At 45.5% G+C, this 25,595-nt stretch overlaps 1 protein-coding gene across 1 annotated transcript; it reads left to right on the top strand.

The window, feature by feature from the left end:
- Positions 1-48: 48 nt before the first annotated feature.
- On the top strand, positions 49-25,595 carry Polr2a (RNA polymerase II subunit A). Its single transcript, XM_031354476.1, has 29 exons — positions 49-548; positions 10,388-10,520; positions 10,791-10,927; positions 11,025-11,198; positions 11,340-11,621; positions 11,885-12,046; positions 12,171-12,391; positions 12,611-12,743; positions 13,311-13,435; positions 13,547-13,757; positions 14,138-14,347; positions 14,426-14,594; positions 14,736-14,830; positions 14,964-15,167; positions 15,510-15,732; positions 15,878-16,061; positions 16,567-16,738; positions 16,832-16,937; positions 17,343-17,548; positions 18,586-18,810; positions 19,082-19,328; positions 20,031-20,131; positions 22,034-22,138; positions 22,224-22,406; positions 22,609-22,812; positions 23,257-23,443; positions 23,575-23,688; positions 23,793-23,942; positions 24,029-25,595. The coding sequence occupies exons 1-29, from the start codon at positions 456-458 to the stop codon at positions 25,183-25,185; spliced, it is 5,913 nt and encodes a 1,970-aa protein (XP_031210336.1). The 5' UTR covers positions 49-455; the 3' UTR covers positions 25,186-25,595.

Here is a 25,595-nt window from a genome sequence, read left to right as displayed (position 1 = left end):
ACAAGGGCGAATCTATAAAGGGCGTCACTCAGCCAGTTCTCTCCTCAGAAGCGCCGAGAGCGCGACCGGGACGGTTGGAGAAGAAGGTGGCTCCCGGAAGGGGGAGAGACAAACTGCCGTAACCTCCGCCGTTCAGGATCCCGGTTACTTATTTATTCGTTACCCCTTTTCTTCTTCCTCCCTCCCAAAACCTCCTCCTTTCCTCCCTTCTTTTGTTTCCTTTTTGGGAGCCGACGAATCTCCGGAAAGGGAGAAAAGGCTTTCTTTCAGCCCTTTTCGTTTCTCTGCCTTTCCTCCCTCCCTCCCCTCCCCCACCTTTCCCTCCTCCGGCCTTCCCCTCCCTATTCCGGGAGATCTTTCCTGGTGGCCGCCCGGACGGGTTCTGAGCACTTAGGTGGCGGTGGCGCAGGCTTTTTGTAGCGAGGTTTGCGCCTGCGCAGCGCGCCTGCCTCGCCATGCACGGGGGTGGCCCCCCCTCCGGGGACAGCGCATGCCCGCTGCGCACCATCAAGAGAGTGCAGTTCGGAGTCCTGAGTCCGGATGAGTTGGTAAGATGCTCCGCCCTTCTCTCGCTGATGCCTTTGGCCGATCCTCCGGTAGAATGGATCAAAGACGCTGATGTTGTGCGGGTGGGGGTCCAGCCTTCAGCTTCCCAAAGTTAAATTATGCCACGACTTAAACACGCGTAATACTATGTTTTGAGATGAGTGCTTGACTGGACAGAGATGATGATTCCATACTCGAGCACTGCTGCGGCTCAACGAGAGACAGAGTTGAAAGTTGTACAGGAAGTGAATCCCCAGTTTTAGTCCTTTCACGAGCACCCAGCTTGCTATGTGACAGTCACCAGGCACTAGGAACACAGCTGCACAATATAACAAAAACTCTACCTTCTAAAACACTGTGGGAAAAACAGTAGAGACGACAGCTTAAGAACAAAAAGAAATGAGCAAAAATAAGTCAGTTAAGTGCCTAGATTAAAGCAAAATGAGGTAATGCTGTAAAAAGTCACTGAAATTTGAATGATATCAGGGTTTGGAAGACTTGACAGGGGAGGTGACATTACCCAAGTAATGAAGAATAGTATATCAGTCATCGAAGCTGTTTCTTTAGGTGGAGGAAACAGGTGTTATGGAACTGAGAAAGAAATAATCTTGTATTCTAGAGACTGAAAAGCCAGTGTTGGGGCAGGGGTTGGTGGGTGAGGAGAGTACCCAGAAGAAGCTTGAAATAGTGTAAATTACGCTCTAAAGAGTCAGAATTTCGAGCCTGGCAGTGGTGGTGCATGCCTTTAATCTCAGCACTTGGGAGGCAGAGACAGGTGAATTTCTGAGTTTGAGGCCAGCCTGGTCTACAGAATAAGTTCCAGGACAACCAGGGCTACACAGAGAAACCCTGCCTCAAAAAGAGTCAGAATTTCTATTTTCAGTAGGAAACCACTGGATAATTATAAATATGACAATAGTTTTTATACACACGCATGTACAGTAGCTCTGTAAAGAGCTGATGCAGGGGCTGATGAGATGGCTCAGTGGGTAAGAGCACTGACTGCTCTTCTGAAGGTCATGAGTTCAAATCCCAGCAACCACATGGTGGCTCACAACCACCCGTAATGAGATCCGACCACCCTCTTCTGGTGCATCTGAAGACAGCTACAGTGTACTTAATTATAATAATAAATAAATCTTTGGGCCAGAGTGAGCAGGGACTGAGCAAGCGGGGCCCACCGGAGCGGAGTGAGCAGAGATCCTAAAAAAATCAATTCCCAACAACCAGATGAAGGCTAGTGTACTCACATACATAAAATAAATAAATTTTTTAAAAAAAGAGCTGATGCAAAGTGGGTGAGGATAGATAAAGGATAAGCTGTTGGAGACTTGGACTTCTTCCTCCTGAGGAATAGAGGAAAGAATAGAGAGTGGAATTAAATAAATTAGCTGATTCTAGACAGAGGCAGTTCTGGTGGGGTAAGGGTTCAACTATAGCAGAACTCAAAAGAAAAAAGAAAAACCTACATCAGGTTTCTGGACATCCAAGACCTCACAGACCAACACAAAATAAATTTCAGATTAATAAAACATTAAAATATTTTGAAACAATCTTCCTGTTCAGTTCAGGCTGCCCTGGAAATGGTTGGTTCTTCTGCCTTACCTTTCTGAGTGCTGAAAGCATAAGCATGTACATCACACCTGGCTTGGTTAGACTTTGTTTTCCTTTCACAAATTAAAAATAAAAAAGGGGGGGTTGGGCTGGAGAGATGACTCAGCAGTTAAGAGCACTGACTGACTGCTCTTCCAGAGGTCCTGAGTTCAATTCCCAGCAACCACATGGTGGCCCACAACCATCTGTAATGGGATCCGATCCCTCTTCTGGTGTGTCTGAAGACAGAGACGGTGTACTCGTAAAATCTTTAAAAAAAAAATGTTCCTAATAAAGTAAAAAAGAGTTTCTTAATCTGGTAGCAAAAATGAGAAAATGGGCATCCTCATACAGTATTGATAGAAGAATAAGTTGGTTAGTTTTTTGGAGGTCATTCTTTTTTTTTTTTTTTTTTTTTTTTTTTTTTTTTTTTTTGGTTTTTCGAGACAGGGTTTCTCTGTATAGCCCTGGCTGTCCTGGAGCTCACTTTGTAGACCAGGCTGGCCTCGAACTCAGGAATCCGTGCGCCACCACCACCCGGTCATTCGATTTTTAATATACGCATCTCTTGAACCAGCACCATACCAGGAATTTTTTCATTTTTTAAATTGAGGTAGGGTTTTTCTGTATAGCTCTGGAACTTGCTCTGTAGACCAGGCTAGCCTCAAACTCACAGAGATCTGCCTCCCGAGTGCTGCCACCACCACCTGGCCAGCCTTTACTTTTACCTTTACTACTGTACCTACCCACTGACCTCTGTTCTGCAGTAGCCCTTCCTCAGTCTTCTGTAGTTGTAGAGATCTTTTCATCATGGTCCTTCCCTTCACGGGATCCTCTCAGGAGGATCCAGACTCCTTGAGATCCTGCCCCTGCTTGCCTCTCCATCTTATTACCAGTTTCCTGGTAAATTAAAAAAAAAAAAAAAAAACACTTGGGAGGCAGAGGCAGGTGGATTTCTGAGTTCAAGGCCAGCCTGGTCTACAGAGTGAGTTCCAGGACAGCCAGGGCTACACAGAGAAACCCTGTCTCGAAAAACCAAAAAAAAAAAACAAACTTAAAAATATATTTTAGATTTATTTACTTTATGCCAGCCTGCATATATGTATACCATATGTGTCCCTGGTGCCTGAGAGTCAGAAGAGGGCATTAGGTCCCCTGAAACTGGAGTTCTAGAAGGTAGTAAGCCACCCTGTGGGTGCTGGGGATAAAACCTAGGTCCTCTGCAAGAGCAACAAGTGCTTTAACCCCTCTGCCATCTCTCTAGCCCTTCTTGGTTTCCTTTTGCAACTCTGATCTGCTTACCTTTTAACACTGCAGGTTTATTCTTGCTTCCGGGGCTGTTTAATCAGTCTCTGCTGCTTAAAAACATTGCCCAGACCGTATTGCCTATTCTTCATGTCACTGTGTTCTGTATTTAGATGGCTACTCTGACCATTAAATAGTATCCTGTAAACCACCTCCCCCATGCTTTGTTTTACTTCAATAGCCTGTCACTGTTGGAGGATTAATTTTCTTGACTTTCTGCTATCTATAGAATGCTGCTACTCATCATTCCAAGTAGTTCCTGGTGCTGACTGGCATGTAATTAAAATTATTTGGGTATAAGGGTTTTTTGTTTGTTTGTTTGGTTTGGTTTGGTTTTGGTTTTTTGGGTTTTTCGAAACGGGGTTTCTCTGTCCTGGAACTCACTCTGTAAACCAGGCTGGCCTCAAACTCAGAAATCCACCTGCTTCTGCCTCCCAAAGTGCTGGGATTAAAGGCGTATACCACCACCGCCCAGCTGGTATAAGTTTTAACATTATTTGAAAATGACAATTGAAAGTCACATAAATATTTACTAATAGGAACCCTTTTTGAATATCTTAGGCCCTATCTTTAGAGTAGAACAAAACTGTCCTATAGTCTAAATCCATTGTTCCCAAACTGCTGTCACTTTTGAAGCACTGTAGCAAAGTCACAGGGGCACAGGGTTTTCTGTACGCTGGAAAGAAGCATAGGTGCTCTGTACTCTACGAGTCGTACATGCTTCAGTTTCAACACTAGATGGTGCTGAATCCCATTGAATGACATCATATGTTTGTGAAGCTGAATTGTTTTTTGTTTGGTTTGGCTTTTTTTTTTTTTTTTTTTTTTTTTTTTTTTTTTTTTTTTTTTTTTTTTTTTTTTTGTAGGTTTTTGTTTTGTTTTGCTTTTTTAAGTATGTGGGAAAGGGTGGAAGTGCTACAGAGATCACGGGCATCTTATCCCCTGGAGCTGTATTCAAGTTGTTTACAAAAAAGTAAAAAATAAAAAGGTTTGATGAGTGTGCCTATGTGCATGCCATGTGTATGTGGGGGAGTCTGAAGAGGTGTTGGACACCTGGAGCTAGAGCCTTACAGGCGGCTGGAGCCCCTGGGCACGGGCTGAGAACCCACCTCCATTGCAAGAGCAATATGTGGGGGTGGAGGGGGTTGGTTTAGTTTGGTTAAGTTTTTTGTTGTTGTTTTTGTTTTCTTGAGATAAGGGTTCTCTGTGTGTCCCTGGCTATTGTGGAACTTGCTTTGTAGACCAGGCTGGCCTTTCACTCAGAGAGTCAGATTTACCTGCTGAGATTAAAGGAGTTTGCCATCACACCCAACTCTGTGATAAGTGTTCTTAAGCACTGAGTAGTCTCTGTAGCTTTTTTGTTTTTTGAGACAGTGTTTGGATCTGAGTTCTGGTGTTACAGGCAAATGCCACTGTACCTGGATCACAAAGCTGCAATTTTAGCATTGCCGAGGACTGGTAGATCTGGAGCATGAAATAAGGGTGCTGTTAGCCAAGGATTGAGAACTTGGATAGCACCTAACAGTTTTAAGTAAAAAATTTTGGTTATTTGGGGAAAAATAAAAGTATTATTTCATTATTTAAACAAGATGTCCATGTAGGCCCAGATTGGCCTTGCATCCTCATTCCTCCTCCTGAGGTGACAGGCACATGTCACCATGCCTGGCTTTATTTTAATGAATTAAAATATTCTTTAGTTTATGTGGTTTTGTTTTTGTTTTTTAAAATGGCTTCTGGTTGCTAAGATAAATATTTTTAAATTTGGGAGGTTTTTTGGTTTTGGTTTTGGTTGTTGTTATTCTTGGTTTTTGTTTTTTCAAGACAGGGTTTCTCTGTATAGCCCTGGCTGTCCTGGAACTCACTCTGTAGACCAGGCTGGCCTCAAACTCAGAAATCTGCCTGCCTCTGGCTCCCAAGTGCTGAGATTAAAGGCGTGTGCCACTACTGCCTGGCAAGTTTGGGTTTTCTTGCTTAATGAATCTTTTTTTGAAGGTATTGTGAACAGATAAGAGAAAAGGTTACTTAATGTACAAAATGAGGTGTGGGTTTTTTGTTTTGGTTTGGTTTTATGAGACTTGGTCTCACTATATAGTTTTGGCTAATCTAGAACAATATATATATATATATATATATATATATATATATAACCCAGGCTTGCACAATTTAAAGCTCTTTTTGCCTGAGTGCTAGGATAACAAGCACGGGCCCTTATGCCTGCCTTTTACTCCTTTTTAAAAGATACAGCACTTAGTGCTGGGGAGCTGTGTAAGCATAAGACCTGAGTTTCAGTTCCTAATAGCCATGTAAAAAAAAACAGGTGTAGAGGTATGCTCCCATAATCCCAGCAGCGAGGAGATAGACAGGAGGATCTCTGGGGCTTGCTGATTAGTTAGTATAGCCACATCGGTGACCTCTGGGTTCAGCGAGAGAGCCTGTTTTTGAGGGAATTAGATGATTTTAGTTTGGGTAGGAAAAGGGGGCTTTCTCTGAGATGTTCTTCAAGTTTTGGGGTAGAAATTGAATTACAGAGGGCTCTTTGAATTAGCAAAATGTCTGCTGCTAGGATTAGAGAGATGGCTCAGTGGTTAAGAGCATATACTGGCCTTGCAGAGGGCCTGAGTTTATTCTCAGAACCCACATTAGTGACTCACATTACCTGTAACTCTAGCTCCAAGGGGACCTGATGCCTCTGACTCCGAGGGAACCTGCACTCGTAGACACATACCCACACACAGGACATGCCTACTCATAACATAAAATTAAATTTAAAAAAGAATGTACAGGGGCTGGAAAGATGGCTCAGCGGTTAAGAGCACCCACTGCTCTTCCAGAGGTCCTGAGTTCAAATCCCAGCAACCACATGGTGGCTCACAACCATCTGTAATGGGATCTGATGCCCTCTTTTGGAGTGTCTGAAGACAGCTACAATATACTCATATACCATAAATAAATAAATAAATAGGAATGTACATTGCCATGGGGCTAAAGAGATGGCTCAGTGGTTAAGAGCACTGGCTATTGGACTTTGCCTTAACTCCCAGCACCTACATGGCAGTTCACAACACCCTAACTCTGGTTCCAAGGAGTCCAGTGCCCTTTTCTGGCCTTCTCTAGTACCAGGCTCACATGCAGTATACATGCATGTAGAACATTCAGACCTATGAAAATACATTTTTTAAAAAAAGTCTGTCAAGGCTCTCCTAGTCTATGCTGCTAGTTCTTAAACATTTAGGGCTACACAATGAGACTCTTTTAAAAAAATGCTGTTATAGGAAATTATTTGAGTTGGGGTAGGGAGAGACCTGGCATTAAACCCTCACACATGCTAAACACACACTGTACCACCAAACTATATCCTCAGTCATTTATGTACTCTTTGAAGTGGATAGTATGAGTTACACAAATGAATGAGACTATCTTTGTATTAAAATTAATTACAGTCTAATAAGGGTCTGATTTCCTACAATCTGCCAGTATATTTAACCATTTGCTGGTATGTATATGAGCCACTGAGGAAGAGTGTGTGTGTGTGTGTGTGTGTGTATGTGTGTGTATCATAGTCTGTGCTTCAAGGATTATAGTCAAGTGGAAATAACATATATAAGCAAATAGTTAAAGTTGTGCTTAGCAGAACCTTCCTAGTATAGGTAAGACTAGAGACCTAGAGATAAGGCTAACAAGAGTGAAACAAGACTTGTGCATCTGGTACTTTTTCCTGACTGCAGACACTGCCAGCCTGGTCTACAGAGTGAGTTCCAGGACAGCCAGGGCTACACAGAGAAACACTGTTCCGGGAGGGGGAAAAAATAATAATGAGCTTATAGTATAGGCTGTTTGGGGTTTTTTGTTGTTGTTGTTATTTCTGTTTTTTCCTGTGACCAGGAGTAACACACAAAAGAAAAGCCAGCCTGTGACACACACACACGCCAAGAATGTCCTGTAGGCAGTAAGAACCAGTGCTTGGTAAAGGGTTAAAGTAGTGAATAATCCCAAACTACCATTTGTTAATCTTTGGTGGAGTAGTCCTTCCATTTATGCTATACCTGCTGCAAGGAGAGCCTCTGGACTAGTCTCAGGATGCTTGGAAAGAAAATTAGTCAATTAGAAGGGTGAGGTTTGGTGAGTATTGACTGAGCAGAGAGAGGTGGAATTTTTTAGTGTATACCAGTGGCCAGATTCATGTCTGCTTCTATGTTTTTACATTTCATAGTGAGCAAAATCCTCTTCATGTAGCGTGGGACATAAAGAAGCTGGTAAGGGTACAGCCTACTAATTTAGTCCCACCCCAGGCCTGTCTCCTGAGTCATATCATCTTGATTGAATTTATTTACCTATTTGTGTGGTGTTGAGGCCGGTATTGTTTTGTTTAGACACAACTAGCCATGACGCTCTAACACAGAACTCAAAAAGTTCTGCTTGCCTCTGCCTCCTGAGTGCTGGAACTAATGGTATGTGCCACAACACACAATCAATTTTGGGTTTTAAGAACCTCTTCAGCCTATACCTTTAGACTTTTGGTTTCTGCCCAAGAATAGCAGGTCAGATCCCTGTTATAGGATTGCTGGTTTGACATTGGAAAAACTTTCTTTCCTTAGTTCTTTCTAGTACCTTCCTTAGTGCCAGGTCTTACACAATGTAGTTTAGTATTAACAAACGGCTGTTGAGAACAAACTTGCCATTTATCTGGCGGGCACGTGAATGGGATCCAGGGTCTTCAACTTGTTTGAGGTCATATGCTACATAGGGAACCTAAGGCCAATCTAGGCTACAGTAGTTCGCGTCTCAAAAATAAAGAGTGAGGCTGGGCAGTGGTGACGCACGCCTTTAATCCCAGCACTTGGGAAGCAGAGGCAGGAGTATTTCTGAGTTTGAGGCCAGCCTGGTCTACAGAGTGAGTTCCAGGACAGCTAGGGCTACACAGAGAAACCCTGTCTCAAAAAAACAAAAAAGAAAGAAAAGAATGAATGAATGAATGAATGAATGAGGGCCGGAGAGGTGGCTCAGGGGTTAACTTAAGAGCACTGACTGTTATTCCAGAGGTCCTGAGTTCAATTCCCAGCAACCACATGGTGGCTCACAAACATCTATAATAAGATCTGGTGCCCTCCTCTGGTGTGCAGGCATACATGCATACAGAACATTGTATATATAATAAATAAATCTCTTTTTTTTTTTGTAAATGAATGAATGAGGGCTGGAGAGATGGCTCAGAGGTTAAGAGCACTGGCTACTCTTCCAGAGGTCCAAGCACATGGTGGCTCACAACCATCTGTAATGGCATCTGATGCCCTCTTCTGGTGTGTCTGCAGACAGTGTACCCATCCATACAAATAAAATAAAGTCTTGAATGAATGAGTGGTCATGGTGGTGCATGCCTTTAATTATCCTAGTACTGTAGAGGCAGATCATGACAGACCTCTGAGTTTAGGGGGAGCCAGGACTACTTAGTGAGGTTCTGTCTCAAATATATATACATATATATATATGTATATACACACATATATATCATTGTTCCTGCTATCGTATAGGAGAGTAGGATGAGCCTGTGTTTAGAGAGTGTTGGGTTTCATCTCCGTTGACTACTTGAGACTAGGCTTGGATAAATAACTTCATGAGACATCTAAGAGGTAAGGAGGTAGGGTTAGGATTAGAGGAACAAATTTTGTCTATATCTCAGAGTTAACACTCAGTGAAGCTTTTATTAACTTCTTTGAGCTTTATACGTCTACAAGCTGGTGGAACAAAGCCTGACTAATTTGAAAGTCTACCTTTAGTTGTATGAGAAGATACTCAAGATTTCCTTGAGCATCTTATTAGTGTGCTTGAGTTTGACCTGGGTTTGAGCCCAGGTCTGCATCATCCTCCCCTATATATTCAGATGAACAGAAAGAAAGACCTTATCTTCTGAGCTCCTCTAGTTCTCATCACTCAATTGACTCATTGAGTCCTGGGTTCATCTTTCTTGGGACTTCAGCTATTCATTTCTGCTCTGCTAGCCTGTGTCCTTGCTTACAATAAAGTTTCACCTGGGTATAAAAGTGTTCCGGCAGTTTCGGCCCTAAGAAGAAGGAGTAAGTGGTTAAAGATAGGGGTTAAGAGAGGCTAAGTCTCCAAATGGCTGTTCCTTTTCAGGAGCTGAAGTTAAGAGTCGGTAGATAAGTCTTGACAGCACACTTTGGCTCTCAGGCACATTACATTGAAGGTACCGAGAGATTCTCCAGAGACTCCCATAGTCATTGGCCTGATTTCACCTTGGGAGAAGAAAAAAATAGAATTTTGGCTTTGACTCCACACTGAACTTCTTTCCATCTCTTTTTTGTTAAATCTTACTGTTGTCATAATGACTTAGAATTTAACCCAGAGCTATATTTGCGATTCTGGTACTAGCTAGAGGCAAGATGGTGCTTGTGTAACCTTAGCTTTTGAAAGAAAGAAGCAGCCGGGCAGTGGTGGTGCATGCCTTTAATCCCAGCACTTGGGAGGCAGAGGCAAGAGAATCTCTGTGAGTTTGAGGCCAGCCTGGTCTGCAGAGCCCGTACCAGGACAGCCACAGCTATACATAAAAACCCTGTCTGGGGTGGGGGTGGGGGGGAGGAATGGGAAGAAAGAAAGAAGCAAGAGGATTTTGAGTTTGAGGCCAGCATGAAATACTAGCAAGACTTGTCTCAAAATACTAAAGGTAGGTATAGCGTCGAGGCTCATATTAGGTTGGAATACATGCCAACTCACCCTCTACCCCTCATGCATACACAGTGCTGGCTGGAGAAGCATGCTTGGGTGTGTTACTCAAGTTTAATATTCTAGAGTTTTAACTATGCTAACATTCCCATTTCGTACCTGATTAAACAAGTGGTTTAGAATTTTCTTAGGCCTTATTACAGAACTCTTCAGCTCTGCACACTAGGAATCCTACTTAGTTGGTACTGGCTTTTCTTTTCTGCAGAAGCGGATGTCTGTGACAGAGGGTGGTATCAAATACCCAGAGACAACCGAGGGAGGTCGCCCCAAACTTGGGGGACTAATGGATCCACGGCAGGGGGTGATTGAGCGGACAGGCCGCTGCCAGACATGTGCAGGTAAGTGCTGGGGTTAGAGGAATACCTAAGGATGGGTAACTAAAATCCTAGTCTCTAGCCTAGGGATGGTGGGTTATGCCTTTGATCTGAGTACTTAGAAGCAAAGGGAGGCGAATTTCTGAGTTCTAACCCAGCCCAGTTACAAAGTTCCAAGACACTAAAACTAACTACACAGAAACCCTGTCTCAGAAGCCAACAGACAAAGAACCTTTAGAGTTCTTTAGAGTTAGTGGGAACTTTGAAGAAAGTGTCTGGTATGTCTTTCCATAGGAAACATGACCGAGTGTCCTGGCCATTTTGGCCACATTGAACTGGCCAAGCCCGTGTTTCATGTGGGCTTTCTGGTGAAGACAATGAAGGTCTTGCGTTGTGTCTGCTTCTTCTGCTCCAAACTGCTTGTAGATTCTGTGAGTAGGGATTGTGCCCCTAGACTGGGAGGGTAGTTGCTAGCTGGGGCAGGGCCAGGAAACAGCTCCAATTGACCCTGCTCTGTTTTTCCCCCAGAACAACCCGAAGATAAAGGATATCCTGGCCAAATCTAAGGGGCAGCCCAAGAAACGGCTTACACATGTCTATGACCTTTGCAAGGGCAAAAACATCTGTGAAGGTGGAGAGGAAATGGACAACAAGTTTGGTGTGGAGCAGCCTGAGGGTGATGAAGATCTGACCAAAGAGAAGGTGACAGGGACTTGCTAAGACTATGGGAAAGTGGCTGTAGAAAATTTGGTGAAATCACACATAGCTGTGGAATATATTGCATGGTGTGGCAGGAATGTAATGCCCTGTGCTGGGTTCTAATGGTTCTTCTCTCCTTGGAAGGGCCATGGTGGCTGTGGGCGGTATCAGCCCCGGATCCGGCGCTCTGGCCTAGAGTTGTATGCTGAATGGAAGCATGTTAATGAGGACTCTCAGGAGAAGAAGATCTTGCTGAGTCCAGAACGAGTGCATGAAATCTTCAAACGCATCTCAGATGAGGAGTGTTTTGTGCTGGGCATGGAGCCTCGCTATGCCCGGCCTGAGTGGATGATTGTCACGGTGTTGCCTGTGCCTCCTCTCTCTGTGCGACCTGCTGTGGTGATGCAGGGTTCTGCTCGAAACCAGGTAAACTGCTCTAAGAATCTTCGCTGGGTATCTTAGGAAGGAACATGTGACTAGAGAATGCTTTCTTTTAAGTACACTTAGGTGTAACATGTGTAAAGGGCCAGGTGGACTGATGTGAGTTTGAAGATATTTTGCCACTTGGTACCCTTAACATAGTTTCCCAGGGGAGGGTGGAGGGAGCGTGACTGTGCCCTTGGCACACGTGTGCTGGGCACCCTAGTTCCTGGTGGCCTGACTGTGATGCTGCTGACTTTTTACTTCAGGATGATCTGACTCACAAGCTGGCTGACATTGTGAAGATCAACAATCAGCTGCGGCGGAACGAGCAGAATGGTGCAGCTGCCCATGTCATCGCAGAAGATGTGAAACTTCTCCAGTTCCATGTGGCCACCATGGTGGACAATGAACTGCCTGGCTTACCCCGTGTGCGTCTGCACACTCCTGCCCTTATGGATTGGAGCCGGGGTGGGGGCCAGCATGAGGCAGCAGAACTCTGGAGGAGAGCCCAGTGCTGACTGCCTGAGTGCCCCTTCCTGTGTTTTCTTATAGGCCATGCAGAAGTCTGGCCGTCCCCTCAAGTCCCTGAAGCAACGGTTGAAGGGGAAAGAAGGACGGGTTCGAGGGAATCTAATGGGCAAACGAGTAGACTTCTCAGCCCGGACTGTCATCACCCCTGACCCTAACTTATCCATTGACCAAGTTGGTGTGCCCCGCTCCATTGCTGCCAACATGACCTTTGCAGAGATTGTCACACCCTTCAACATTGACAGGTGTGCTTTAGTCCATAAACCTTGCCCGTAGTGGCCAAGGTAGGGGTAGAGCACATGTTCTCAGCTGTGTGCCTTCCTCATCTGGAAGAGACAGCTTGGAACAAAGCAGGAAGGCCCTGAAGTTTATAAGTTTGGCATCCACTTGGGGTTTGGGGTGAAGGTGGGAATGCGTGGTTTTTGGAAAGTATTTTGCTCATTTCATACTTCATTCTTTCCTAGACTTCAGGAATTAGTACGCAGGGGAAACAGCCAGTATCCAGGAGCTAAGTACATTATCCGAGACAACGGTGATCGAATTGACTTACGTTTCCATCCTAAGCCCAGTGACCTTCACCTGCAGACTGGCTATAAGGCATGTAATAGGCCATGACCATTCTTAGTTATCAGAGCTGGAATCCTCCTGTAGAATGGGGGCTGGCCTAAATTTAAGCTTGTTGAGTGGCTGGTTATTTTAGGGGTGTGGCAGTCAGAGACTGTTGTGGGGGCTTTATCTGAGACAGGTTTCCATTATATACCCCAGGCTAACCTAGAAATAGTGGACTTCAAATACATGTTCCTCTTGCCTTAGTTCCTTAGTGCTAGTGTATACCACTATGACAATGGGTGCCTTTTGTTTTAAAGAGTTCTGCTGAACCAGTTGTGTTGCCAGCCTCTGATGTCAAAGTGAGGTTACATCAGCCTGTGTCAGCATGTGCATGGCAGGGGAGAGAGTTTCATGGATGTTTGTGATTACTACATTTTATTATCCTTAGTAACCTGATGTTGGACTAGGACTGTAGAAAGGGGATGTTTGAAGGTGAAATAACAGTGAAAAAGCATCGTAGCATCATCTCCAATTTACAAGAGACTGGATCTACTGTCATTTCATTTTAGTGTGCCTCCTTCACTGAAGCCTTCTCTGTACCTCACCTCTCTCTAGGTGGAACGACACATGTGTGATGGGGACATTGTTATCTTCAATCGTCAGCCAACTTTGCACAAAATGTCCATGATGGGGCATCGGGTCCGCATCCTCCCATGGTCTACTTTTCGCTTGAATCTTAGGTTAGTTCTCTACCTGAGGGAATCAGGCTGAGATGGGAACAGGCCAGGCAGTTTGATTATGTCGCTGAAGAAGTAGTCCCAACTCTGACTTCTTTCTCTGTTTGGCTACAGTGTGACAACTCCATACAATGCAGACTTTGATGGAGATGAGATGAATTTGCACCTGCCACAGTCTCTGGAGACACGGGCAGAGATCCAAGAGTTGGCCATGGTGCCTCGAATGATTGTCACCCCCCAAAGCAATCGACCTGTCATGGGTATTGTGCAAGACACACTTACGGCAGTACGCAAATTCACTAAGAGAGATGTCTTCCTGGAGCGGGTGTGTGATCCAAATGGAAACTGGTCTTGGGTGGGCAAAGGGGTCTGAGCATGAAAGAGCCAGAGAAGGAGAGCTACAGTGTTTTTTCTTTATTTCATGTATTATCTGTAAAGTAAAGGAGAGAAAGTTTGTCCTTGTTAAATTTTTATTTTATCACTTCGATATTTTTTATTTTCTAATTATTCAAAGAAAAGTCAGATCTTAATATTACAATATTCTGTGTTTAACTAAAAATTTGAAAGACACTTCTAGCATCTTTTTGCTTCCAAAATCTGGCTTGCTTTGTTAGGCAGGGCAGTCTTCCAAATGTTCCTGAGATAATGAAACTCGGTTTGATCTTCCTTCCTATTTACTTTCTTCTCTTGCTGTTCACCTTTCAGGGTGAAGTGATGAACCTCTTAATGTTTCTGTCCACGTGGGATGGAAAGGTCCCACAGCCAGCTATCCTCAAGCCTCGGCCCCTGTGGACAGGAAAGCAAATCTTCTCCCTCATCATACCTGGTCATATCAACTGTATTCGTACCCACAGCACCCACCCTGATGATGAAGACAGTGGCCCTTACAAGCACATCTCTCCTGGGGACACCAAAGTAAGCTGGGCTTCTGAGTATATACAGGATTTGAACTTGGGAATAAGAACAAAAATCTGAATGAGTGTTTGTCCACAGGTGGTAGTGGAGAATGGGGAGCTTATCATGGGCATCCTTTGTAAGAAGTCCCTGGGCACCTCAGCAGGCTCTCTGGTCCATATCTCCTACCTAGAGATGGGTCATGACATCACCCGCCTCTTCTACTCGAACATTCAGACTGTCATTAACAACTGGCTTCTCATCGAGGGTCAGTATAGCCAGCCCTTCCAAATCATATCTGAATCTTCTCCTCACTTACTGTTTATCCTTTATTTGTTCACACTGTCCTCTTAGATTGCCTAGGAGTCAAAATGATTGTTGTTGCTAATGTTTTTTTGTTTCTCCATAGGTCATACCATTGGCATTGGGGACTCCATTGCAGATTCTAAGACTTACCAGGACATTCAGAACACTATTAAGAAAGCTAAACAAGATGTAATAGAGGTGAGGGAAGGCTGGACAGAGAAGATCTTCTTAGGGATCTGAACTTAACTCTGCAAGAACAAAATAGATATAAGGGTTTAGAGAGAAAGGGGGAATAGTGACTCAAATGTGTCAATGAAAACTCTGTCTCCAGGTCATTGAGAAGGCTCATAACAATGAGCTAGAACCCACCCCAGGAAACACATTGCGTCAGACATTTGAGAATCAAGTGAATCGTATTCTCAATGATGCTCGAGACAAAACTGGCTCCTCTGCACAGAAATCCCTCTCTGAATATAACAACTTCAAGTCTATGGTGGTGTCTGGAGCTAAAGGTTCCAAGATCAACATCTCCCAGGTAAGATGCTTCATTTTTCCAGATATATAGCCTACACCAGAGTTTGGAAGAAAGATGGTGTGTACAAGTTTTGGTGTGAGGAAAGATGGGAAAAATAGTAGGGAATTCCTCACCACCACCACTGCTGCAGTGCCGTGGCTTGAAACAAGATCCATTCACGTGTAAAAGGCCTTATTTTTAAAAAACAAACAAGCAGGGTTTTGCTGTGTAGCCCGGGTTGAGTGTGAACTTAGTATCTTTCTGATTCCTCTTTCCAACTTTAGGTTTCAGGCATGTACTATTTATGTCCTAAATTCATACTTCAATGCAAGGAGAAATTATATGCAGCCTTTTCCCCCTTAGGTCATTGCTGTTGTGGGGCAGCAGAACGTAGAGGGCAAGCGGATCCCATTTGGATTTAAGCATCGGACTCTTCCTCACTTTATCAAGGATGATTATGGTCCTGAGAGCCGAGGCTTTGTAGAAAATTCATACTTGGCTGGCCTCACGCCCACTGAGTTCTTCTTCCATGCCATGGGAGGACGAGAAGGTCTCATTGACACAGCTGTTAAGACTGCTGAGACTGGTGAGGCCCTTTCTGAGCTCCTGTGGAGATGGGAGTGGGGATTCTCGGTTTAAAGGTTTCCCACGGTAGATTTGAATTTTGGTCTTTGCATTTTGAGCTTTGTCATGCTCTTGCCTCGGGTCTTTCAATTAACTTCCTTTCCTAGGGTATATTCAGCGAAGGCTGATAAAATCCATGGAGTCGGTGATGGTGAAATATGATGCAACTGTGAGAAACTCCATCAACCAGGTGGTACAGCTACGCTATGGAGAGGATGGCCTGGCAGGGGAGAGCGTTGAGTTCCAGAATCTGGCTACACTTAAACCTTCTAATAAAGCCTTTGAGAAGAAGTAAGAAAACAGGAAAACAAGTGGTTTACACCCCTGGGTCTTACTGCCTTGCCTGAGTTACAGGATTCCCTTTAGAAAGGTGACCTAGCCAGGCAGTGGTGGCACATGCCTTTAATCCCAGCACTTGGGAGGCAGAGGCAGGCAGATTTCTGAGTTCCAGGACAGCCAGGGCTATACAGAGAAACCTTGTCTTGAAAAACCAAAGGAAAAAAAAAAAGATGACCTAATACATTTTGCAGCAGGCTTTACCTTTAGCACCAACATTACTCCACCCATTTGAAGTAGTTGCTGCATGGGAAGAGAGTGGATATAGAGGCAGATTTGAATCTGTCCTATGTCTTACTACTAAAAAGGAGCAGAGAGGAACAGATAGGTGCAAGCCTAGGTCTCATTAGCTGTTCCTGTTCCTAGTGGTCTGCTCACATTTGGAAACCTCACAGTATGCCTTAGTGGGGTGAAAACACAGAGCCTGTTTGTCCTGATTTCACCCCCTTGTCCCCTCTAGGTTCCGTTTTGATTATACCAATGAGAGGGCCCTTCGGCGAACTCTTCAGGAGGATCTGGTAAAGGATGTGCTGAGCAATGCCCACATACAGAATGAGCTGGAACGGGAATTTGAGCGAATGCGTGAAGATCGGGAAGTGCTCAGGGTCATCTTCCCAACTGGTGACAGCAAGGTACATAGAAATGTGGAGTGCTAGACTAGAAGGGTCCTGCTGTTCGACTGTCATCCTAATGGATAGTCCTCCTATTAATTCCTCCTCTCTCAGGTGGTCCTCCCTTGTAACCTTCTGCGGATGATCTGGAATGCTCAGAAAATCTTCCACATCAACCCTCGCCTTCCCTCTGACCTGCACCCCATCAAAGTGGTAGAAGGTAAGCAAATGAAAAAAATAAGGACATGACCACCTAGTTATGATGGAGAAGAAAGGTTATTGTAGATCAAGGAGAGTATAGCCAGAGGCAGATACATTTGGGCGATTCCAGTAGGTAAGATGGGAGAGAGGGGAGCCAGGTCCAGCAACCGCAAGTTCAGCAGTACCAAAGGCTTATTAGTAACCAAAATGTCTGGATTACATAGGGAAGAGCCAGCCCTACCTTGTAACAGGTATGGACTGAGGGATGCTGGGAGAACCTGGAGGCCAGGTTTGCTTTGATAAGTTAAATAGGCAGCTCAGTCTTTGTAAGAAGTGCCTGCTTTGCGGTCTCTGGACTTGACTGGAGGATTAGACACTGCTATGGCTTGGTCTGACCATCTCTTTGCCTCTCCATGGGCCCCAGGAGTCAAAGAATTAAGCAAGAAGTTGGTAATTGTGAATGGAGATGACCCACTAAGTCGGCAGGCACAGGAGAATGCCACATTGCTCTTCAACATCCACCTAAGATCCACACTCTGCTCTCGCCGCATGGCTGAGGAGTTTCGGCTGAGTGGAGAGGCCTTCGACTGGCTGCTTGGGGAGATAGAGTCCAAGTTCAACCAAGCCATTGTGAGTGTTACACTTCTCCTTAGCCTTGTTTTTTTTTTTTAAACGATTTTATTTATTATATGTAAGTATACTGTAGCTGTATTCAAACACCAGAAGAGGGAATCATGTCTTGTTACAGATGATTGTGAGCCACCATGTGGTTGCTGGAATTTGAACTCAGGACCTCAGGAATAGCAGTCAGTGCTCTTAACCCCTGAGCCATCTCTCTAGCCCCTTAGCCTTGATTTTTATTCTTTTATTTATTGGCTTCTTTGGTTACTAGGAATAGTCCATTTCTCTCTACATCTCCTGGTATTTAATTAGGCACTTCAGGTTTTTGTCCCAAGTTTGAGACTTAACTACAAGTAGTACCTGCTTTGCTTTCTCCAAACTAGACTTAGGACAAAGCTGCTATGTATAGCAATGGCATTATATCATAGCAACATTAGAAACGAGGGATTGCCCCTCTTGTGTGAAACAAACAGGTTCATACAAAGTGATCGTAGTGCAGTGCTAATTGAGGAAGTAAGTGCTGTGACTGGGGTATGACTTGGGGTCTTTTATTTTCCTAGAATGTCTACCTGTATGTCTAAGTCAAGTAAAAGTAGGAAATAAAAGGTAGAAAAGAGATTGTAGATGGAGAGTGGTGCCGCATGCCTTTAATCTCAGTACTTGGAAGGCAGAGGCAGGCAGATTTCTGTGTTCAAGGCCAGCCTGGTCTACACAGAGAAACTGTGTCTTGAAAAACAAACAACAAAAAAAAAAAAAGAGAGAGGGAGGGGAGGGCCGGCAGTGATGGTGCACGCCTTTAATCCTGGCACTTGGGAGCCAGAGGCAGGCGGATTTCTGAGTTCGAGGACAGCCAGGGCTACAATAGAGAAACCCTATCTCACAAAAACAAAAACAAAAAAACTGAAGCCCTTGTAAAGGAAATAATGTTCTTTCCTTTGCTGCACTCATCTTCCCCAAGTCCCTTTATAATTAACACAGATAGTCTCATCCTAACTGAATCCCACAACTTGTAAGATAGGTATTGCCTCATGCCGGTTTTCCCATAGGCCCATCCTGGAGAAATGGTGGGAGCTCTGGCTGCTCAGTCTCTTGGAGAACCTGCCACTCAGATGACCCTGAACACCTTCCACTATGCTGGTGTGTCTGCCAAGAATGTGACTTTGGGTGTACCTCGACTTAAGGAGCTTATCAACATTTCCAAGAAGCCAAAGACTCCTTCACTCACTGTCTTCCTGTTAGGTCAATCTGCACGAGATGCTGAAAGGGCCAAGGTAAGAATCAGGATAATGGACTTCCTAGCAAGAACAGGTTGAACCACCAGGCAGTGGTGGCACGCACCTTATTCCCAGCACTTGGGAGGCAGAGGCAGGCAGATTTCTGAGTTTGAGGACAGCCAGGGCTACACAGAGAAACCCTGTCTCAAAAAAACAAAAAACAAAATAAATAAAGAGTAGGTTGAATCGAGAGATACTCTGACAATTTCACTAGGCCAAAAGCCCAGTGACCCCCGGGACCACGTCATGAGTCACTGTCTCTTCCTAGGACATTCTTTGCCGCTTGGAACATACAACACTGAGGAAGGTGACTGCCAATACAGCGATCTACTATGACCCTAACCCCCAGAGCACAGTGGTGGCAGAGGACCAGGAGTGGGTGAATGTGTACTATGAAATGCCTGACTTTGATGTGGCCCGAATATCCCCCTGGCTGCTACGTGTGGAACTCGACCGAAAGCACATGACTGACCGGAAGCTTACCATGGAGCAGATTGCTGAAAAAATCAATGCAGGTAAGGCTAAGGAGACAGCCCACATGGATGTCCCACCTAAGTTTCTTCTACTTTCATGGTCCTTAGAGTCACCTGTAAACATCTCTGTTCTCCAACAGGTCATTAAAGAAATGATCTTTTTTTTTTTTTTTTTTTTTAAGATTTATTTTATTTTATGTGTATGAGTACACTGTAGCTGTACAGATGGCAGTGAGCCATCATGTGTGTGGCTGCTGTTGATCTAAGGACCTCTGCCAGTCCCACTCGCTCCAGCCCCGCTCGATCCAGCTGTCTTCAGACACACCAGAAGAGGGCGTCCAATCTCATTATGGGTGGTTGTAAGCCACCATGTGGTTGCTGGGATCCGAACTTAGGACCTTTGGAAAAGCAATCAGTGCTCTAACCCGCTGAGCCATCTCGCCAGCCCCAGAAATGATCTTTTTCAGGTCCTCTCTGTACTTCCTTCCTTTTCTTCCTTTCCCAAGGTGTTTGGGGTTTGCTTTGGTGTGTGCATGTATACATGCACTTGCACGTCTGGAGGCCAGAGGTTGACATTAGGTATGTCTTCCTCTTTGACACTCTGGCAACTGGGACCCACTGTGTTGTCTGGGCTGGATGACCAGTGAATCTCTAGGATCCATCCACCCGTCTCTGTCTCCTCATGCCCAACACTGACAGTCTATTAAATGTGCTCTTTCTCATGGGCATTACTGTTCCTACTAGGATTTGGCGATGATTTGAATTGTATCTTCAATGATGATAATGCAGAGAAGCTGGTCCTTCGTATCCGCATCATGAATAGTGATGAAAACAAGATGCAAGAGGTAAGTGGATACCCGGGAGAAATAAAATGGAATGGGATGTAGTGTGTGCCATCTGCAGTTGGATGGTTCTGATCTCAGCTACTTCAAGTCAAGAAGGCTGGAGAATAGAAAGAGTTAGAGAAAGTTGCAGCTGGGTAGGTAAAGTAGGAAAAGTCCAAATTACAAGTAAAAAGTCTTTGAAACAATAAATAGACATGCCTGTATCTCAGCATTTGGGAGGGTCAAAACAGTTACAATAAGTCCACTTAATTAGAACAATTAAGTTTTAATATTGGAAGCCAGGTGTGGTGGTGCACGCCTTTAATCCCAGCACTTGGGAGGCAGAAGCAGGTGGATTTCTGAGTTCGGGGCCAGCCTGGTCTACAGAGTGAGTTCCAGGACAGCCAAGGCAACACACAGAAACCCTGTCTCGAAAAAAAAAAAAAAAGTTTTAATATTGGCGTGATATTTATTTGTGTAAGGACAGCAAGAGTTTTAGGTTTTGTTTTGTTTGGCAGTACTCAGGAGATAGAGGCAGTTGAATCTGTTGAGTTCCAGGCCAACCAGAATTGATCCATTGTGCCTTTGGAGGTCTGAACAGGCTGTTTATCACCTGGCACTGGAGTTACAGATGATTGTGAGCCACCACATGGCAGCCAAGCCCAAATCCTCTGAAAGGGCAACAAATGTTCTAAGTCACTGAGCCCATCTCTCCGACAACTTCAGGACTCCTCAATGTTAGCTCATATTTCTGATCTTAAACTCTTTTGTTTAGCCGGGCGGTGGTGGTGCACGCCTTTAATCCCAGCACTTGGGAGGCAGAGGCAGGCGGATTTCTGAGTTCGAGGCCAGCCTGGTCTCCAGAGTGAGTTCCAGGACAGCCAGGGCTATACAGAGAAACCCTGTCTCGAAAAAAAACAAAAAAAAAAAAAAAAACTCTTTTGTTTGTTTGCTTTTAAAAATATCTTTGTTTTTGTTTTTCAAGACAGGGTTTCTCTGTATAGCCCTGGCTGTCCTGGAACTCACTCTGTAGACCAGGCTGGCCTCAAACTCAGAAATCCACCTGCCTCTGCCTCCCAAGTGCTGGGATTAAAGACGTGCACCACCACTGCCCGGCTGAAGATTTACTTATTATATATAAGTAAGTATACTTCTTCAGACACACCAGAAGAGGGCATCAGATCCCATCACAGATGGTTGTGAGCCACCATGTGGTTGCTGGGATTTGAACTCAGGACCTCTGGAAGAGCAGTCATTGTTCTTAACCATTGAGCCATCCAGCCCTGGTCTTAAACTCTTGATCTCCTGTCGTCATCTCCCAGTTATTGGGATTATAGGTGTATATACAATACCTGGTATAGAAAGAATGGTTATGAAAGTAAAAGATCTTGATTATACTATATCCACTATACACAAGTGGACACTGTGGGCTTTCAAAAAGGTCTATGCAGGCAAAAGCTCTTGCTGCCAATGCTGATGGACTGAGTTTGAGTCCCAGGAGCCTATATGGTTGAGAGAGAGATTTGTTGTTGTTTTTGTTTTTTGGTTTTTCAAGACAGTTTCTCTGTGTAACCGTGGCTGTCCTGGAACTCACTCTGTAGACCAGACTGGCCTCAAACTTAGAAATCCACCTGCCTCTGCCTTCCAAGTGCTGGGATTAAAGGTACCTGTCACCACTGCCCAGTTTAATAAGTAATTTGTAATTCTTAGTCAAAGGGCCCAGGTTTCATTCCCAACACCAGGCACATATTGAACACAGACATACACACAAACAAAACACTCATAAACATAAAGCAAAAATATATTAATGTCATAAAAGCTAAGAGTTTTAGTGAAGACAAGGAAGCAATTCTTTCTTGGCAGATTGTAGTTTAGGGAGGGAATGGAGGAGATCAAAGGTGATGAACCTCACTCTTGTTGCAGGAAGAAGAGGTGGTGGACAAGATGGATGATGATGTTTTTCTGCGTTGCATTGAGTCCAACATGCTGACAGATATGACTCTGCAGGGTATCGAGCAGATCAGCAAGGTCAGCATCCATTCTACGCTGTGGCCAACTGCCCGCCTCCTTGTGCCCCCGTTCGACCTGACCTGAGCTTTCTTTGTCTTTCCAGGTCTACATGCACTTACCTCAGACGGACAACAAGAAGAAGATCATCATCACAGAGGATGGAGAGTTCAAGGCCCTACAGGAATGGATCTTAGAGACGGATGGCGTGAGCCTGATGCGGGTGCTGAGTGAGAAGGATGTAGACCCTGTGCGCACCACGTCTAATGATATTGTGGAGATCTTCACGGTGAGAGCCCACAGAACATAGTCCCTAAATGTCTCTCCAGGAACTCCCCACTTGTGATTTCCGTGCTTGGGCTTTGTCTTGATCCATGTTGTTGTTGTTTGGGATAGACTGCCCCATATCCTCCCTGCCAATCTGGGTGGTGACAGGATCAGGGAGATGAACAGAGGTAACTTGGTTTGACTCTTCCTTTCAATTCTGGCAGGTACTGGGTATTGAGGCTGTGCGGAAGGCTCTAGAGCGAGAACTGTACCATGTCATCTCCTTTGATGGTTCTTATGTCAATTATCGGCATTTGGCTCTCCTGTGTGACACTATGACATGCCGTGGCCACTTGATGGCCATCACTCGTCATGGGGTCAACCGCCAGGACACTGGACCACTCATGAAATGCTCCTTTGAAGAAACGGTACTGACAACCTTACCCCACCCCCCTGGTTTTTAGAGGTAGGACTTCACTAGGCCTTTCCTAGCCTTAAGCTCAGTAACCCTTAGTAACCCTGTCCTGTCACTAAAGCTCTCTGAAGGATGAGTGTGAGGCATCATGACCAGCTACTAATGACAGTCTTATTTTATCATCATTTGTGTATGTAAGAGGCAGGGTCTTACTGTGTAGCCCTAACTGGAACTCACTGTGGAGACCAGGATGGCTTTGAATTCACAAAGATCCTTCTGTTTGTATCTCCCAAGTGCTGGGATTAACTATGCCCAGCTCAGTAAAGGCAATTTCTGAGTAGACTGAAAGAAGGAAGCTTGTCTCCGGAGTGAACGTGCAGGCCATTGGCACTGCCCATCACTGTTGGTGATGAGCACCCGTGCTGTGAGTAGGGACTGATGTCTTCTGCTTGTTCAGGTGGATGTCCTTATGGAAGCAGCAGCACATGGGGAGAGCGACCCCATGAAGGGAGTCTCTGAGAACATCATGCTGGGCCAGCTCGCTCCAGCTGGTACTGGCTGTTTTGACCTCCTGCTTGATGCTGAGAAGTGCAAATACGGCATGGAAATCCCCACCAATATCCCCGGCCTGGGGGCTGCTGGACGTGAGTTTGAGGGCTTCAGCTGTGTAGAACTGGCTGGGTCTGTGGGGACGCTTAAGGGTAGACTTACAAGGGAATGCATGTCATTAGTCCTCAGCGCTATTCCTCATAAATTACTCTGGGCTTCTTTGCAGCTACTGGCATGTTCTTTGGCTCTGCACCCAGTCCGATGGGAGGCATATCTCCTGCAATGACACCCTGGAACCAGGGTGCAACTCCAGCCTATGGTGCCTGGTCCCCAAGTGTTGGTGAGTATCCTAGTCCAGGAAGAGGAGCATTAGACTTAATGTGTTTGGGGGCTGAGGAAAGGGATGTGTTGAGCTCCTGCTGATTCCACCTGTTCTTCCTTCAGGGAGCGGGATGACCCCAGGAGCAGCTGGCTTCTCTCCCAGTGCTGCGTCTGATGCCAGTGGCTTCAGCCCAGGTTACTCCCCTGCGTGGTCTCCCACACCAGGCTCTCCGGGCTCCCCTGGACCCTCAAGCCCATACATCCCCTCACCAGGTGAGCTGCTATACCATTTCCTCCTTCCGCCCTTGTTTCTATGCTGGGCTCTCCACCACTATCTCCGTTTTTGTCATTTCCTACAGGTGGTGCTATGTCTCCCAGCTACTCACCAACATCACCAGCCTATGAGCCGCGCTCCCCTGGGGGCTATACACCTCAGAGCCCCTCCTACTCCCCTACTTCACCTTCCTACTCCCCAACCTCTCCATCTTACTCTCCAACCAGTCCCAACTACAGCCCTACCTCCCCTAGCTACTCGCCCACCTCCCCTAGCTACTCCCCAACTTCTCCAAGCTATTCTCCAACATCACCTAGCTATTCTCCAACGTCTCCCAGCTACTCACCGACGTCTCCCAGCTATTCTCCAACATCACCTAGCTATTCTCCAACGTCTCCCAGCTATTCACCGACGTCTCCTAGCTATTCCCCAACGTCTCCCAGCTACTCACCGACATCACCAAGCTATTCCCCCACCTCTCCCAGTTACTCACCGACATCTCCCAGCTACTCACCAACTTCTCCAAGTTACTCACCAACTTCCCCAAGTTACTCACCCACCAGCCCCAACTATTCTCCAACTAGTCCCAATTATACCCCAACTTCACCCAGCTACAGCCCAACCTCACCCAGCTATTCACCTACGAGTCCAAACTATACACCTACCAGCCCTAACTACAGCCCAACCTCTCCAAGCTATTCCCCAACCTCACCCAGTTATTCCCCCACCTCACCGAGCTACTCCCCCTCCAGCCCACGATATACACCACAGTCTCCAACCTATACACCGAGCTCGCCAAGCTACAGCCCGAGCTCGCCAAGCTACAGCCCCACTTCACCCAAGTACACCCCAACTAGTCCTTCCTACAGTCCCAGCTCACCAGAGTACACCCCAACTTCTCCCAAATACTCGCCTACAAGCCCTAAATATTCACCCACTTCTCCCAAGTATTCTCCTACCAGCCCCACTTATTCACCTACCACCCCAAAATACTCTCCAACCTCCCCTACCTACTCACCAACCTCTCCAGTCTATACTCCAACCTCTCCCAAATACTCCCCGACGAGCCCTACCTATTCACCCACTTCTCCCAAGTACTCGCCCACCAGTCCCACCTACTCACCCACCTCTCCCAAGGGCTCCACCTACTCTCCCACTTCTCCTGGCTACTCCCCCACTAGCCCCACCTACAGCCTCACCAGCCCAGCTATCAGCCCTGATGACAGCGATGAAGAGAACTGAGACTGAGCAGGGCGCAGCAGCTGGCTAGGGTCAGACCACCTCAGTGGCTGTGACTCCCTCACCTCACAGGCTGTGACCCTAGCCTGGGTCCCTTGTACATAACCCCTTGTGACAAAACCCTCTGGAAGTTCTGGATCCCATTTTTGATGGGCTTTTTGTCTTGTCCTCCACTTGTGCTGTCTCGGACTCACTGACCCAGCTGCAGGGTTTTGTTACCCTGCCAGTTCCCTGCCTGACTCCACCATGAAGGTCTTTGCTTGCCTGTGACTTGATTGGGATTACAGGCATTTTAACTTTGGAAGGCTAGTGCCTGCTTTGGGTCATATCTCTGATCTAGAAGAACAAACAAAGCTTAAGCTGCCTTTGTTATTTTTTGAAATTGAAATAAAGTTTACTAATTTTGACCAAAA

Source organism: Mastomys coucha, unplaced genomic scaffold (assembly GCF_008632895.1).
Source record: "Mastomys coucha isolate ucsf_1 unplaced genomic scaffold, UCSF_Mcou_1 pScaffold5, whole genome shotgun sequence".
Taxonomy (NCBI): domain Eukaryota; kingdom Metazoa; phylum Chordata; class Mammalia; order Rodentia; family Muridae; genus Mastomys; species Mastomys coucha.
Note: the sequence above shows the minus strand (reverse complement) of the source record. Positions and strands in the feature narration are given on the sequence as shown.

Coding starts and splice junctions, on each gene's coding strand:
- Polr2a (XM_031354476.1), top strand. CDS start 456: ATGCACGGGGGTGGCCCCCCCTCCGGGGACAGCGCATGCCCGCTGCGC. Junction 16,062..16,566: donor AATAAAGCCTTTGAGAAGAA/GTAAGAAAACAG, acceptor TGTCCCCTCTAG/GTTCCGTTTTGATTATACCA. Junction 23,444..23,574: donor CGGCCTGGGGGCTGCTGGAC/GTGAGTTTGAGG, acceptor GCTTCTTTGCAG/CTACTGGCATGTTCTTTGGC.